This window comes from Fusarium coffeatum (genome assembly GCF_003316985.1).
Source record: "Fusarium coffeatum strain FIESC_28 chromosome Unknown BRIP53273_contig_156, whole genome shotgun sequence".
Lineage (NCBI taxonomy): Eukaryota > Fungi > Ascomycota > Sordariomycetes > Hypocreales > Nectriaceae > Fusarium > Fusarium coffeatum.
Genome location: NW_022157949.1, coordinates 19,722 through 34,742, shown reverse-complemented (window position 1 = coordinate 34,742; position 15,021 = coordinate 19,722). Strand labels below are relative to the sequence as shown.

At 49.4% G+C, this 15,021-nt stretch overlaps 6 protein-coding genes across 6 annotated transcripts; 4 read left to right on the top strand and 2 right to left on the bottom strand.

Moving 5' to 3' along the window:
- Positions 1–902: 902 nt before the first annotated feature.
- On the top strand, positions 903–1,156 carry FIESC28_07157 (uncharacterized protein; the record flags this gene model as incomplete). Its single annotated transcript, XM_031161298.1, has 2 exons — positions 903–993; positions 1,050–1,156. 2 exons carry the CDS (start codon positions 903–905, stop codon positions 1,154–1,156), a joined length of 198 nt encoding a protein of 65 aa, XP_031014656.1.
- Positions 1,157–1,336: 180 nt separating this feature from the next.
- FIESC28_07156 (uncharacterized protein) lies at positions 1,337–2,650 on the top strand (the record flags this gene model as incomplete). The annotated part of the gene is made up of 4 exons (XM_031161297.1): positions 1,337–1,535; positions 1,576–1,850; positions 1,999–2,175; positions 2,474–2,650. The coding sequence occupies 4 exons, from the start codon at positions 1,337–1,339 to the stop codon at positions 2,648–2,650; spliced, it is 828 nt and encodes a 275-aa protein (XP_031014655.1).
- Positions 2,651–3,067: 417 nt separating this feature from the next.
- Positions 3,068–3,580, bottom strand: FIESC28_07155 (uncharacterized protein; the record flags this gene model as incomplete). Its single annotated transcript, XM_031161296.1, has 1 exon — positions 3,068–3,580. One exon carries the CDS (start codon positions 3,578–3,580, stop codon positions 3,068–3,070), a length of 513 nt encoding a protein of 170 aa, XP_031014654.1.
- A 1,917-nt stretch (positions 3,581–5,497) lies between these two features.
- On the top strand, positions 5,498–6,462 carry FIESC28_07154 (uncharacterized protein; the record flags this gene model as incomplete). The annotated part of the gene is made up of 3 exons (XM_031161295.1): positions 5,498–5,578; positions 5,626–5,700; positions 5,749–6,462. 3 exons carry the CDS (start codon positions 5,498–5,500, stop codon positions 6,460–6,462), a joined length of 870 nt encoding a protein of 289 aa, XP_031014653.1.
- An 881-nt stretch (positions 6,463–7,343) lies between these two features.
- Positions 7,344–10,522, top strand: FIESC28_07153 (uncharacterized protein; the record flags this gene model as incomplete). Its single annotated transcript, XM_031161294.1, has 4 exons — positions 7,344–7,413; positions 7,461–8,952; positions 9,006–9,310; positions 9,357–10,522. The coding sequence occupies 4 exons, from the start codon at positions 7,344–7,346 to the stop codon at positions 10,520–10,522; spliced, it is 3,033 nt and encodes a 1,010-aa protein (XP_031014652.1).
- A 374-nt stretch (positions 10,523–10,896) lies between these two features.
- Positions 10,897–14,951, bottom strand: FIESC28_07152 (uncharacterized protein; the record flags this gene model as incomplete). The annotated part of the gene is made up of 4 exons (XM_031161293.1): positions 10,897–10,923; positions 10,982–13,198; positions 13,255–14,031; positions 14,082–14,951. The coding sequence occupies 4 exons, from the start codon at positions 14,949–14,951 to the stop codon at positions 10,897–10,899; spliced, it is 3,891 nt and encodes a 1,296-aa protein (XP_031014651.1).
- Positions 14,952–15,021: the final 70 nt, after the last annotated feature.

Sequence of the window (15,021 nt, the reverse complement as noted above, 5' to 3'; positions counted from 1 at the left end):
TACCTTTGGTCGTATGTATTATGAGAGGCTTACAATTGAAACTATGACCACTATTCGTGCGCACCGAAAAGCGCAGTGTACACGGAACGGCGTCGACTTTTCAAGGCATTGCCATGCTATCGTCTGTTGCCCAGACAATGTTGGTTAAACTCTCAATACGAATCTATTTTGTCGTCGCTTTTAATCAAAGTGATGCACTGTATACCATGGATGTGCTGGAAGAAGGGGAAGAATTGTTCGAGCTTTGGTAATTCATCAAGTTTGATTGACACCACACAATCTGAAAAGCAAACTCTCCAGTGAACAAATTTACAATCTCCACAAACAGGCAAACGGTCCAGGAGGGATCTGCAGTATATACCAACAACCGCCCGTGATAGATGCCTAATTTTAAGCCTGGTCAAACAATAATTCATTGTGTTTTTGCGTTATAACAATGGGTAGTAGGCAGCACGCAATTCGTAAGCGTTATGCATGCATAGATGTTAATGCAGATCGATCTTTTATAAGTCCAAGGCTACATTAAGCATTTGCCAGTGTCAGAAGAATACACTGCTGGAATCATAGAAGACGAAATAAGTGTGACCACCTTATGCCGGCTTAGAAAGCCTTAAAAGATATTTCCTGAAATGTCGGACCTCTTTCTTTTCCGCCCTCCTTCTCCTGCACGTCCTCTTCTACCTCATCCTCTTCTCTTCACATTCTCGTTCATTTTGGCCTCCAACGTTCTTCTTCGCCGGTTGTATTCACAACGCTCACGGCTAGCGACACCTGTCGCCGTCGCGACGTCTCACGCGACATCACGGCAAAGGCAAGCATGACTTAAGGTTGACTCCTCGAGGACAGGTCGAAGCGTAGGCTCATCTCAGAGGAAATCGCCCGCATCCACTGAAATCTAGCTAATGCCAACACAGGCGTATGAAACGGCTGCTATGATTCGCACGGTAGCCCTCCCTTGCCTTCCTCCTGCGACCGCCCCCGTCCCAACGCACAGTAAGTCAGTGAACCCCTAATCCTTACCCATCGCGCGTTGCTAACCCGTTTCGTAGCAATGCTGATCGAACGCTGCAGCATCACTCTGATGAGTGATTGGTACCGCGAGCCTGACGATGAAGAACTCGATAAGGAAGAGATCGAAAGGCCCTTCGGCCGGTAGCACTGGGGTCCATAGGATCGGACGGCTAGAAGGAAGAACAAGGCCTCTGACTATGATGAGAAACTTTCACCCCACCCTTCACGACCTCAAAGACAAGCGAGAATCCCTGAAGTCGAAAGAGAACCGTGACCTCTCAAGAAGGTCTTTGATCGCTATGATGAAGTCATCGCGCCCCCCAACATGAAGCGAAAGGGCGCAGAGCAGTTGAAGCGCTACATGGCTGACGAGGATTGGCTCCCGTATCTCAATCGGACCCAGAGTCAGACACGCCTTTACAAGCACCTTAGCTGCAACGGTCGTACTCAACCCATCCTTCACTTTTCTGGATGGCTGATTGCCATCACCATCTTCACCAACATTCCTAACAAGATTACGGCTCGTATGTCCTTCTGGTGGAGGGAAGAGTTCCCCTTAGGAAGCCCTTGAATACGACTACTTTCCTTCTCGCGAACTGAGCGAGAAGAAACAAGCCAAGAAGATACAAGGGCTAGTCGGCGCCGATTTCGAAGACAAATTCGCAAAGGCGCAAAGTGAGAAGAAAGCTGCCGCAGCGCAAGAATGGCTTGCCCTTGATGCCCAGCGCCAAACATCTCACGGCCAGGCTACGTCTCCCAAAGCGTCCATTACCATGTCTTCCCGCGCGCCTGATTCATCCTCTTGTGCCCCTCTGGCGTCCTCCTCTCGTGCACGTGCGGTTCGTTTTCTCGTGCCCCCGATACCACGTCCTCCCGTGCGCGAATTACCGCATCTTCCCGACTGAAAAACGGTCATCTTTCTCGTAAGAGAAACAAGAGAGGTTTGAAAAAGCACAACGCCTTAACGACTCCATTCGCAAATCCCAGAAGACGCGGGCCCGACTTCTTGCGAATATCGAAGACACCTCATCCGTCTATGAAAACGTCACCTTCGAGCCCACCACGGAGGAGCTCGACCAGCTGACTGGTCCAAGTCATCGCACCGGTGGACATAGCGGTCTCTCGGATTCAGACATTGAGACAGGTGATCTGTCCATCATCGAAGTAAGCAGCGATGATACTAGCATCTCGGACGCAGACACAGATGGCGAAGGCTCTGTTACCCACGACATTGCCGACCCTGATACCAAAGCTTGATGCCGACCTTGATGCCGATACTGATGTCCACTCCGATGCCAGTGGCATCCAAGAACAAGATGGTGTCTTCAATTGGCAGCAAGCCTTTCAGACAATGGCCCGCGATTGCCAACCGGCGAACAAGATGATGTCCGAAGCAATGGCTAATTGACGCAAGGATGAAAGATTCCAAGCTGATATGACTACTTTTTCGACTAATACCCAGGCTCAGATCAACGACCTAAAGAAGGATGGCAAGGCTAAGGATAGCCGCATGGACAAGTTCCAAGCGCAACTTACCAAGATCGACGTTCGCAGTCTGAGAAGTGAAAAGCGAACTCAGGAAATTCTGAAGCTACCTGGGCCAAAGCCCAGCCAAACTCGTCGCAAGCCTACCAAATGAACGGCAAATGCCAGAAAAAACAGGCCAAGAAGATTCAGTTTCTGGTTGGAGACCGGACTGAATCAAGCATAAAATCCATGCTTGGAGGGATAGCGCGAATGACTTCAATAGACAAACGACTATGCATATTAGAAGCCCGAGAGATGTTCCGACAAACAACAATTTATACATGACTTCAATTTTAATCAATAGCATGTCATAGTGATGTTGATAAATAGCCTTGCTATGCTCGCCGTGTAAGAAGTCTAGGTTGTCAGGTGTGTCCAAGAAAAGCTAAGACTTAGTTAAGATGTCATGAAGATTAGTATAGTCTACTCTAAGCTTTAGTGCCTAAGCAGATGATATTTTATCAATAGGTTCCTTTATCCTGGTTACTCTTCGGACCGACTGGTTGTCAATCTGTCGTTGGAATCTTCCTCACAAACCAATCCACAAAGCCATCAAACCACCCACTATCCCACCTGCCAAACCTGGCGGGATGACATTGGAGCCGCTATCTGATGCCGTGGATTCAGCCGCCGTTCTGGCCGCTGAAACTGCAGCAGCCTGACTTCCACCCGAAGTTGCCGAAGAGACAGAGTCACTCGTAACCGTAGGCTCATCATCCTGGAGGTACTTGGATCTTGCGCTCTTGATCTGTGCACCGTAATCTGTAGCCGTGACAGGGACTGTTGCGGCACAGCTCACAGGTTTAGCGCTCCAGGAGCTGCCTGTGCAGATTGGCCAGCCTTCGCAGGTACTGAGATCGAGTTTGCCGCCGACGCAACAATACGCTTTGCCGTCATTGCCGTTGTTATTACGGAGGACTCCAGGACAGTTGAAACTGCCCCCATCGTCCTTGATGAACACAGTAGTCTGGGCCAGGGTTCCCCGTAGCAGACATATACCCATGCTGAGAATAAGCAATAAGTGCGCAGCCGTTGAATGCATGGTGGATGATCTGCGGATCGACTTGAGCAGGGTTCGGAAATTTGGTCGTGATTGTGGAGATTCGGCCGAATACTTGATGAAGTATAGGTAATTTATGTGTCGATGCTTTTGCTCCGAAACTTGACGGGGAATCGCCCTCTAAATATAAATCAAAAATACCAGGTTCAGCTGAATAGCCAATGCAGGTGCAGGTCTAGAATGCGCCAACCGTATTGATGGCTTGAAAGCCTGACGCCTGTCAGATTTCACCACCATCCATGACCCCGCGCCGTTAGCTGTAAGAAGGCCTGAATACACAAAATCTGATGGTTTTAAGCCTTTCTACCCTTGCAAAGGATGTCACTGTCAATCTGTCAAGTTGTCAACGTCTGAAGTGTCCTTCTACAGCAGCCCAGCGACGCGTTAGTTAAGGGAACTCCCGCGGACAGCCGCCAGGTAAGCTTTGGAATAGTTCGACGACACTAAGCTGGCAGTGGCAATTCACAATGCAAACCTGGCCTGATTTTAAGTTTCAAGCCAGACACCGTCTCGGTAGTGTAGGGCCGAACAAGTAAGAACTCGACGATTGGGTCTCGGGATGTGGGAGGATACCGGGGCAGGGTAACGGTTTCTGCCATTCTTTGGTCACAAAGGTTCTGGAAAGAAACTAAGATTCAGATAAAACGGTATCAGCTCTCAAATTCTGGATCTATCATTTATGATCGACACTGCATCTCCGATCCCATTCGGTCGGCTGAGGCCCTGTCTGTAGGGCTTTACGAGTACTGTAACTTCTGAAGGTGGCGACTCTTAGGTACTCCATTGGCTGTTGAAGTTGCTGACTCAGATATCAAGAGGTTCTGATTGGACTGGAGCAGCTCCGATAAAGAAGAGTCGAAACAGAACATTCAGATGAAGACCAGACGTCAATTCTCTTCTAGATAGCCATTCATTCCGGCTTCTTTCCTGCTTTAAATTTTGACACAATATCGCACCGACATGAAGGAATAAAGATGCACGCTGTTCTAGAACCCCCCTCTTCAACTCGTGTCTGAGGCAAAAGCCAAGCCCTGACCACAACCCAAAAATCACTCTAACTAGATCCGTACTGATCGTGTGTCAGCTTGGTCCTTGGATTCCAATCCTTTTCCCGCTTACGGGCTATTTCACCAATCTGTCCCCGTGCAACTAACTGGAACGCTTCTTTGCAGCCTAGACCCTTTGCCTTTCTATCAGTATCTGATCCAACAAGTTCCTCTTTTTTTTTCTTTCTTCCTTACATATGCTTTGCGATATCTCGTATCCACATGGCTCGGCACGGTAGACGGATCAAACGGTGCGGGACCTGCGTAGAACGCAAGGTCAAGTGCGGTACGTCCGGATTCATTGACAACCGAGGAGACATTTGACAGCTGATGCTGACTCTTGGCAACAGATGAACAACAACCTCATTGTCAACGCTGCACAAATGCCGGGCTTACCTGTTCGGGATATCATAGTCAACTCAAGTTTGTTGACGAAGGGACGCGCTTTGCCTCAGAGGTTGTCGTCTCACGACCTAAACCAGCACAATGCTCCCGTATAGTATCCACAAACTGCACGAAAATGGTTAAACAGGAAACGGTTAAACCACAAATTCGCACTCTAATGCCGCCAAAGGAAACCCTGTTCCTTCCATACACCTTATCAAAGCTATCGCCAACATCATTTCGATATGATCCAGCACTCGCAAGCAGTGTCCTTCCGGCGCTGCTAACGGAATTCAAATCGCCACTGCATCAGTCATGCATACAAGCTTTATCGGCCACGTATTTTGGAAGGATACATCAGGATAAACAAGCTTGCAATCTGGGCTTGCGGCTGTATTCTTACGCGCTGACGCAGCTCCGGTCCGAAATCAACAGCGCAAGTACGAATATCGGTACGATAATGGGCGTCATGTGTCTCTGTGTATATGAGAATGTGGTGTTTTCACAACCCAATGCCTGGCTTCTTCACTACGATGGCTTAGGGAGAATAGTAAGTATCAGAACCTGTACGGTAGACTCTACTGACCAGTATTCCAGTTACAATCTCGGGGCCCAAAGCCTTTGAAAAGCCAGGAAGAGAAGCAGATATGGCGTGTCGCAAGATACTACATTGTAAGTATTCCGGCTATCAGCTCTTTAGGCCTAGGCTAAACTGTGCAGCTTCTTTCGGCCGGACATCAACGGAAACGCTGCTTCCTCGAACAACCACAATGGGCTAGTACCCACCTTATACCAACGAGCGATACACCTGATAGATTCGATCTTCTTCTGGACCTATTCTCTCAATTTCCTGGCATCATCGACGAGTATGATCAACTACGACAGTCCTCATGTATAGATGTTGAAAGGTCGGGCGCATTCCGACTAAGAGTGCAATCACTCGTGGACGGTTTACACGCCTGGTGCAAAGACGGATCATGGTTAGTCACCGTTGATCCAATTCTCATAGAGAGCAGTCAAAAGCGTCTTCCGGATGATCCGATGGACTGTGTCTCCCTGGCAGTGTGTTACGCCATACTTCTCTGCCTCATCCAACCATGCGATTGTTTGAATATCAACATCATCACTGGACAGCAAAATAATGAATCAGATAGCGCGGATGCGGCATCTCGAGTAACAGGTCTAGCAGCAGAGATCTGTCGCTTTGCGAACCAGGCACTTCGGGCAGGAGATGCTGCGAGTCTTGCACTGCTGCTTATATATCCCTTACAAATAGCTTGGTATTGCTTGCAAGTTACGGCAGGAGACCTGGCCCCTGTCAAACAGGTTCTGGACTCTGGCATCGCTGACTCGCATGGTTTTGAGCTGGGAAGAATGCGCCAGTGGAATGAAGAGGTTACCAATTATGGAAGATATGGGTTCTTGTATAGTTAGATAGCGATCCATCTTATGAAAGAGATCAACACGTATATATCAGAGGATTCATTCAGAAGCCATGTGTCTTAATCGCGAGGCCTTATCTGTTGAGGTGGTCAATGAATAGAACTTGGTTGATGTTGGTACTCCACGTTGTACAACCCGTAAAGGCAGCGTTGCGACTTCGTATCTAACAGCCAGGCCATGATATTTGATGAAGTTAATATCATTGTCCGATGGTAATGGAGGATCAAAACCTCTCGCTTTCGGTTTCGGAATTTTGTGAATCAGATTGGCTAACGCTAACCCCGCGTTGGTATCACCACCAGAGGTTGCACTTGCACTTTGCGTACAGTCAGCAATTGCCTCCTCAAAAACATGCCATTTCTAATCAAGAGGCATCATTTCTCTGCTGGACGCAAATAACAAACGTATGTGGCGCCCCCAATGTGCGAAGCGCGAACCAGAAATGATCCTTGTCGCAACACCAACCGAAAAAATGCTCACTGCAAAATGTCATCATCGAGAAAGCGCAGCATTTGCTCAGCCCTGCTCCGCGGAAGTGATCGACCACCGGACACACCAGTAGAGGCTTAGACCGCTAAACCCGTCGGACTCCCAGCTCTCTGACCCAATTACCTCGCTTTTTGGCGAATCCTACAAGGCTGATATGGAGCCTTGCTTACGCCCTAGACGATAATCTTGTGTCTTTTGGGTGCTTCGCGCTTACGCTGAAACAGTCCGTTGGAGCGCCATTATCATGTCAGCTCTCTGCCCCGCCCAGCCCAATTTCTGAGTGCTGACGCTTCACGCTTCTTAAGAACTTGATCTCCCCAGCTTTGAGATTAAGCTTTTTGGCTTTTTGATCCTGTATACGCGTCTGTCGATTGTTGTTCATCATGTCGGAGAAAAGACCCATTAAGCGACTTGTTGTTTTGGTGGATGGTTGTGAGGCGCGCGAGACGAAAAGTAAGTGCTCGATAGAGGAACAGCGACTGACGGCTAACCTGCTGTAGAGGAGACGAATCCTTCGACTATCTCCAGGATCAAGCAACTAACCCGTGATGGCCTGATTGAGTCAAACGGATACACTATCGCTCAGATTCCCAAGTACTATGTCGCTACGAGCAGCGTCACAAAGTTGAGCGATCGACTGAGGTCAAAATCCACAAACGATGAGTCGGCTACCTTGATCAAAAGTATTGTTGAAGATATCTGTCTCGTGCTGGAACGACCCGAAGACGAACTCTGGCTCTACGGTTCAGGCCACGGAGCCTTTATTGCTCGCGCCGTCGCCGGTATCGTGCACCGACTAGGATTGCCCAACTCCGACAACTTCGATGAGCTTTATGATGCGTCTGTCGGGCTTATCAAGGCACAAATCGATGACGATTTCAAACGAGGACCCCAACTACTCCAGAAGATCAAGAGCGGAGCCGGCGACCCTCCAAGGATACCATTTGTCGGTCTTTTCGATACCACGATACACAGCTCGAAAACAAGCTATGACATCTCATTCAACACATCCATCGAGACTCTTCGTCATGCTCTAGGTATGAACGAAAATCATTCTAACAGGGTGCCCGAGCTCTTCAGTATCCCGGAAGATGCAGACATGACCCATCGGTCGCTAGTCCAGGCCTGGTTCATGGGCACACACCAGGATATGATCGGTGGCACAGCTCACGATGGGCTCTCTCTGTATCCGCTGCAGTGGATGATCTTGGAGAGTCTCTACTCTGGTCTTGGCCTCAATAACATGGGCGATTCAAAGGCCAATGACAATCCCATGACTTTGGTCTTTCCTCAATATGCTGGCAACTTGCCGGCTTTGGACGGATCGGAAGAGATTGAGTGGCGTCTTCAGTACACGAACGGGCTTCGCACCAGCATGTTTGACCTCCAGAGTGCCCATGGCAAGAAGTCGACGACAGGGGTAGAGACACACTCTATCAAGCCGGACACAGATTGCTTTAAGCGACCCGCAAATCGAAAGATATTTGAAGGGCTTGACAAGACACTGAAAGGGTGGTGCGACGCAGGACCCTACGGAAACATGATACACCCTTCGGTATTTTGCATTCTTGACAGGTATCCCCGACACGGCGACCTCAACAGCTTTAAACTCCTCAAGAAGCCGATTTCCAATTTCCAAGATGCGCACCTCATCGCCGAAGAGGACCAAATGGCACCTTGGCTCAGAGATATGCAGCTTGAAGCAAGCGGAGTCAAAGCCTTTCGAATTCTGGTCTGTGGCAAAACAGGTGTCGGAAAGTCAACTCTGATCAACAAGGTATTTGGTGTTGAGATGACTGATGAGTCGCTTTCTTATGATCAGGGTGTTCACGACATCAACGTGGCTTTTGAATCGCCAAAACATCCAGGGCTTTTGATTCATGATTCAAGAGGTTGGCAGGCTGGTAGCGATACAGAATTGGACTTGATCGCCAAATTCCTTAGACATAGAGCGTTCCAGGAAGATCCCGCCGAGGCTCTACACGTAATCTGGTTGGTCAACCTTGTCGGCTTGTTCTGATGGCGTTTTAGCTGACGGGATCTAGGTTTTGCGTCGATTCCGACGTCGCCCGCATTGAAGAAGCAGAAAAGCGGACGTTCGCCACAATCGCTCAATATTCACACCAAGTCCCTGTTTTTGTTGTCGGCACAAAGAAAGATAAACTCACAGCTCAACACAAAGAACTCTATTTAGATACGCTGATGGAGAAAATGGACGACTACAAGGAAGCCAAGAAACTCGCCGAAGCGAGTGCTAATGCTAAAGCGGAGGAGCAATTCGCCGAGCTGAGAAGTCAGCTCTCGCAGATCGAGCATTACAAAGCTGACGGTTTCTGTTGCCTGTCAAAGAGTGAGCGCACTTTCTTTGTTAATTGTACTTGGCTGACAATAACTAGATGACGATGCCGGAATCAAAGAGCTACTCACCCAAACCCTCGACCTCATTGTCGACGAACGCGTACGTCTCTTCTGTGTTGCAGCTCAAGTCGTTGATGTTGAACAGAAGATCAACTCAGCGATAACAGAGTGTATGAGACTAGGAACACACGCGATCCGCACCGCCGCCGTCCCTCTTCCGTGCTCGGGCATGATTGGAACACCAACTGTATCACGTCTCATTTGCGAACACGTCCTCCAGTGTTTCGGTTTTCCCAAAGCCGCACCGACTGAGATCGAGGCAATCATGACGGATATCGTCTTGAGTAATTTCAAAGAATACATCAAGGTCTCAATGTCGCAATTCGCTGCTGTAAGCGCTGTTGCAGTGGGTGTTGCAGTGCCGACAATGGGTATTGGTGTCATTCTTGGCGCGGCTGGTTGTTTGTTTGCTCTCCCACCGACGGCGAGAATGCTTCTCAAGTGTTCTTGCGATATGATTCTTATTCTAGAACGATCATTCCGATACGATGGAAAGTACGTCTCAATCAAGCAAATCGAAGACGCCGCCAAATACTACGCAAAGGAGACGATCACAACATTTAACGGCAAAGAGAAGCGGCTGCAACAACAAGTCCATGACGAAATCGACCAGCTCATTCCTCTCAAGAAACTCAACGTGGGATTCAAGTTCAATAAGCTACGATCGTCTATTGATGATATCGTATACCGGAACAGATTCGGCAATCCTCCCGACTACGCGTCCTTGAAGAGTCCGTCCAGTGTAGGGTTTGCGGAGTCTAGTGGACCTGTTGAATTGGACGCAGGACCTGTCATTTCTGAATTACCTGGCGATCAAGTCGACCTGTCAACGGTATCGAAATCAGACGAGAAGGCTGCGCCGGTCACGGAACTTGACTCGACAGAGATCCAGTCACTAGAGAATCCTCGACCGGTTGCCTCGAACTCAGTTGTACCCGTGGTGACTGGTCCCTCGTTAGCCAACAAGCTTGTCGAACTGAACGTACAACCGCCTGAGCTGCCAGGAAATGTGCCCGGTGAAACCGGTAAGGGCCAACTGGAGGTTCCCCAGATGACAGCGAGAAGTAAATCTGACTCATCTGGTTCCCGCTGGAAATTGTCTTCGTGGAAGTTGAGTCGCAAGTCGAAGACGACGAAGCAATAGAGATGATCGAGATGTAAGAGTAGTTTGTTTTGGGTTTAAGTAACAGATACCAAGTTCTTTATACAATTCATCACGAGAGATGGGATTATTTAGCAAGTCTAGTAGATTCAGAATAACATTCAAGTTCATTGACTCGTACATGCTGAGTTCGGATGGTCAGAATAATATGGAACCAAAGTTTATTGGGATGATTCATAGGAAGCGAAAGATTCTAAAGTTGCAAAAGACAATAATAGCTCAGTCGGTCTCGGAAATACAAAGACAAAGAACGCAGGCAAACTAAACACTATAAGACCCGTTGGACACGAGGTCCAGATAAATGGAATAAGTGGAAGTGAATGATGTGAGGTCGAAATAATGGGTTGAGGTTGCAATCATTGATCCAAAGCCTGGCTCTGGCACTAGAAAAGAGTTAGCACAGTGTTCTTCAGAGTTCGCAACGTGTCAAGTTCAACTTACCATCTCCCAGTAAATGCCGTGGTTCTTGATAAGGTCGGTATGCGTTCCCTTCTCGATCACCTTGCCCTCGTCAAAGACAAAGATGACATCAGCATTCTGGATGGTCGACAGCCGATGGGCGACTGAGATGACCGTCCTTCCACTTCGAGCTTGATCAATCGCTGCAGCAACAGTCTTTTCGGATTCTGAATCAAGAGCTGACGTCGCCTCATCCAAAAGCAACAGTTTCGGATCACGAATCAGCGCGCGAGCGATGGCGATTCGTTGCTTCTGACCTCCCGACATCGATACACCTTTGACGATGGTGTTGTAACCTTCCGGCAGAGAAACAATAAAGTCGTGGATAAATGCATCACGGCAAACCTGATGTATCCTTTCATCGGTAACGGAACCGGGATCAGAAATTCCGAAGAGGATGTTGTCTCGGATGGAGCCTTGAAATATGGCGGACTCTTGGGACACGAGCGAGAGGTTCTTGCGGTACTTGAAAACATTAGTGTCCTTGATGTCTTGATCATTGCACAGGATAATTCCATCGCCGCGCTGAACGTCGTAGAAACGCTCAAGGAGTGATATTATAGTAGTCTTGCCACATCCGGATGCCCCGACGAAGGCAGCATATTGACCCTTCTCGATTGTAAGGTTCAAGTGGTCAAAGACAGGGACGTCTCTGGTAGGATATTTGAACGAGACGTCTCTCAACTCTACCTTGACCCCTCCATCAGAATCGGCAACGACGTCGTCTTTAACAACTTCTAGATGATCCGGATCAACAGACCTTTGCACATCCAGGATTCGGTTCGCAGAAGCGGTCACTTGCACAGCGCTAGGTGCCATGGCAAGTCCCATACTACCAGCCTCGGAGCCCTGGATGACAGCCATGAAACAAACGAAGAATGCTTCCATCGAATACTCACCACTAACCAACAGGGTACCGCCATACCAGAAGAGTAGCGCTTGAACACCGAGACCAACACTGTCTGCGAACCCGAAGACAGCCGAAGTCCATTGAGCCTTGCGATTCGCAGCCTTGACGTGGCCATTCAGAAGCTCGCGATATCGGCTATTAATTGAATCCTCCATTGTAAGGGACGAAACCGTTCGGATCGCCTGAATAGCTTCAGTCGCAAACTGCGAGCTCTCCATAAATACAGCCGAGTTCATCTTGTCGAAATGGACTTCGTGTTTAAACTTCCAGCATCCTGCCGTCAACATGACCGGCAAGGCAACAGACATACAAATCAATCCGAGCTTCCATCCAAAGACGAGGGATATGGTCGCACAACCGATGACGTTGAACATGGCTGAGATCATGAGTGCGAGATTGACACCGAGGAGCTCCTCCAATGACTTCGCGTCTCCAGAGACACGAGAACTCAGTGTGCCATGAGAATTCTCCTCCTGATCAAAGAAGAGCATCTTCTGATACAGCATGTCGCCCAGGTACTGCGACTTGTAAACAGCACTAATGTAATACTGAGTGTGCAGACCTATCCAACCTTCGCAAAAATACGAAAGCGCAACGCCGCCGGCAAGAGCGAGCCACATGAGGCCCCAGAACTCGCTCTCGCTCTTCAACTCGTCGCCTTGGAAAAGGAACACGCCGATAGCCTTTGCAAAAAGCCAGGCTTGGATAGGCGTTGCAGCTGCGGCAGCCATGGAAGACATGAGGATGCCCAAATAGCTTGGCCATTTGGCCCGTTGTTCGTAGAGTAGTCGACCGAAACTTCGGAAGAGACCCCGAGGCTTCTCGGATTGCTCTGTTTCTTCCAGACCGGACACAGAAGTGGCCACCTTGGTCATCTCACGGTCAGAGGTCTGTGCAGTATCCTCGGCATCAGGCATGAAGGTGCTACCCTCTGCCTGATCAGCAACCTGAAGAGACTGAGCCTTGACCAAAGCCGAGTATACTCCAGACTTGGCGATGAGGTCTGCGTGCACGCCCTGCTCGACAGCCCTTCCATTCTGGAGAACAATGATATTGTCTGCCTTCTTGATCGTGGACAGGCGATGAGCAATCGTGATGGTTGTGCGACCCTGGGTTACTCTGTCGAGAGCAGACTGGACGGTCTTCTCACTCTTAGCATCGATGGCGCTCGTGGCTTCGTCGAGAATGATAATGCGAGGCTTCTTGATGATACTCCTAGCGATGGCTAGGCGTTGCTTCTGACCACCAGACAGCTTTGCACCGCCATCGCCGACGCGAGTGTCGTACGCCTAAGTAAATTTGTCAGTGATAGTCCGGAAGGCATCGGTCAATACCTTGAACTTACATCGGGGAGCCGATCGATGAACTCATCCGCGTATGCTTCCCTGCAAGCCTCAATCACAAGGGCGCGTTTCGTTACCTCAGTTTCGTCTTGCCATTCCGATCCAATGAGACCGTGAGCGACGTTGTTGAAGATGGTGTCATTAAACAAGAAGGGCTCCTGCTGGACAAGACCAATCTGGGATCGCCACCACTTGAGATCAAGATCTTCGATGTTGTGGCCAGCGATCGTGACTGCACCAGATAACACAGGGGCGTCGGCGGCTTGTGCATTCTCGTCGGACTGGGTTTCTTCAGTCTCATCAGTCTTCTGCTGTGGTGTTGCTTGAACGACCTTGGGAAGGATGTGATGCTCCTTCAAGGAGTACCAGCGCTCGAGTAATCCGACAATAGTGCTCTTGCCAGAGCCTGACGGTCCAACAAGTGCTGTGTTCTGGCCAGAGCGGATACAGAAGCTCAGTGCATCTAACACCCTGACGCCAGGCCGACTTGGATATTCGAAGGTAACACCGTCGAAGAAGATGTCGCATGAGGTAATGTCTGGTTTGAGGGATCCGGAGGAAGGTAACGTGGCATCGATGACAGTAAAGAATTCGCAAGCAGCAACCATCGCCCTACTGACAGCCATCAACGGTGTCGCGATGCGCTCCAAGGAGGTGAGGATGAGCATCACTGACATGAGGACAATGATGATGACTCCGGGGTTGTCGATTGCACCGTCGATGTATCTCTTGGTACCGTACCAGAATGAGAGCCCGAAGGTGCCGAAGACGCCGAAGAACTACTATTGTCAGTATCACTTTGATATAAAAGGGCTTCTGTTCAACTCACAACAAGACTTAGATGAAAGCCAGTGACGGGCGCTGTCCTCTGGCCTTCTTTCATGGCCTTGCCGACCCATTCCCGGTAGCGGCTAATGACGCGAGACTGGGCGCCACAAGCTGTGACAAGACGGATGCCCTGCAATGCCTCACTCGCAATAGCTGTGCCTTGAGCATCAGCTGCACCAATCGTCGCCTGCCTCTTGACGAGGATAGGCATGGTGATTGACAAGACAGTTCCCATGTACAGGATCAAGGATGCTGTCACTAAAGTGATATCCCAACTCCACACGAAAGCGACAATGATCGCGGCCCAGATAGTACCATTAAACTCCAAGAAGGTACCCAAGCGTTCCGAGATACCAACCTGAAGCGTGTTCGAGGTAGATGTGATGGCAGTCGCAGGTGCACCAGCTGGCATCGAGTCAATGACATGGATGGACTGAGCGAAGAGGGATTGAAGGTAATGGAGTCGGATAGCAGATGAGAGACGAATGCCAATCATCCGGAAGCAATACTTGTTGATGGTGTTGAGAGCCCAACGGCCAAGGAAGAGAGCCATAATGTATAGAGCTTGTTGGTCCAGGATCTCTCGGAAACCATCAGTGGAGATCTCAGTGCCGGGTTGGAAGTATTCTGTGAACTGGTCGACGAGTTGGCCGAAGATGATGTTCATCAGAGGCATGGTTATCCCAGCACCGATTGAAGCGACGGAAGCTACAGCGTAGATGACAAAGTCCCATTTTGTAGCGTAGCTGAAGACTCGGAGGTAGTCGGAGACCTGAGGAGTTCTTTGAGGTTGTTCGTTGGTCTCGGCCGTCGAAGCAGGCTTCTCGTTGTCCTTTTTGTCGTCATCTCGAGGTTTCGGATCGGCAGCCATGACGGAGGCAAGGAGAGGTTGGCTTTATCTGTCTTCAAAGACATGTTAGTTGGATATTCAGAGGCGTTCT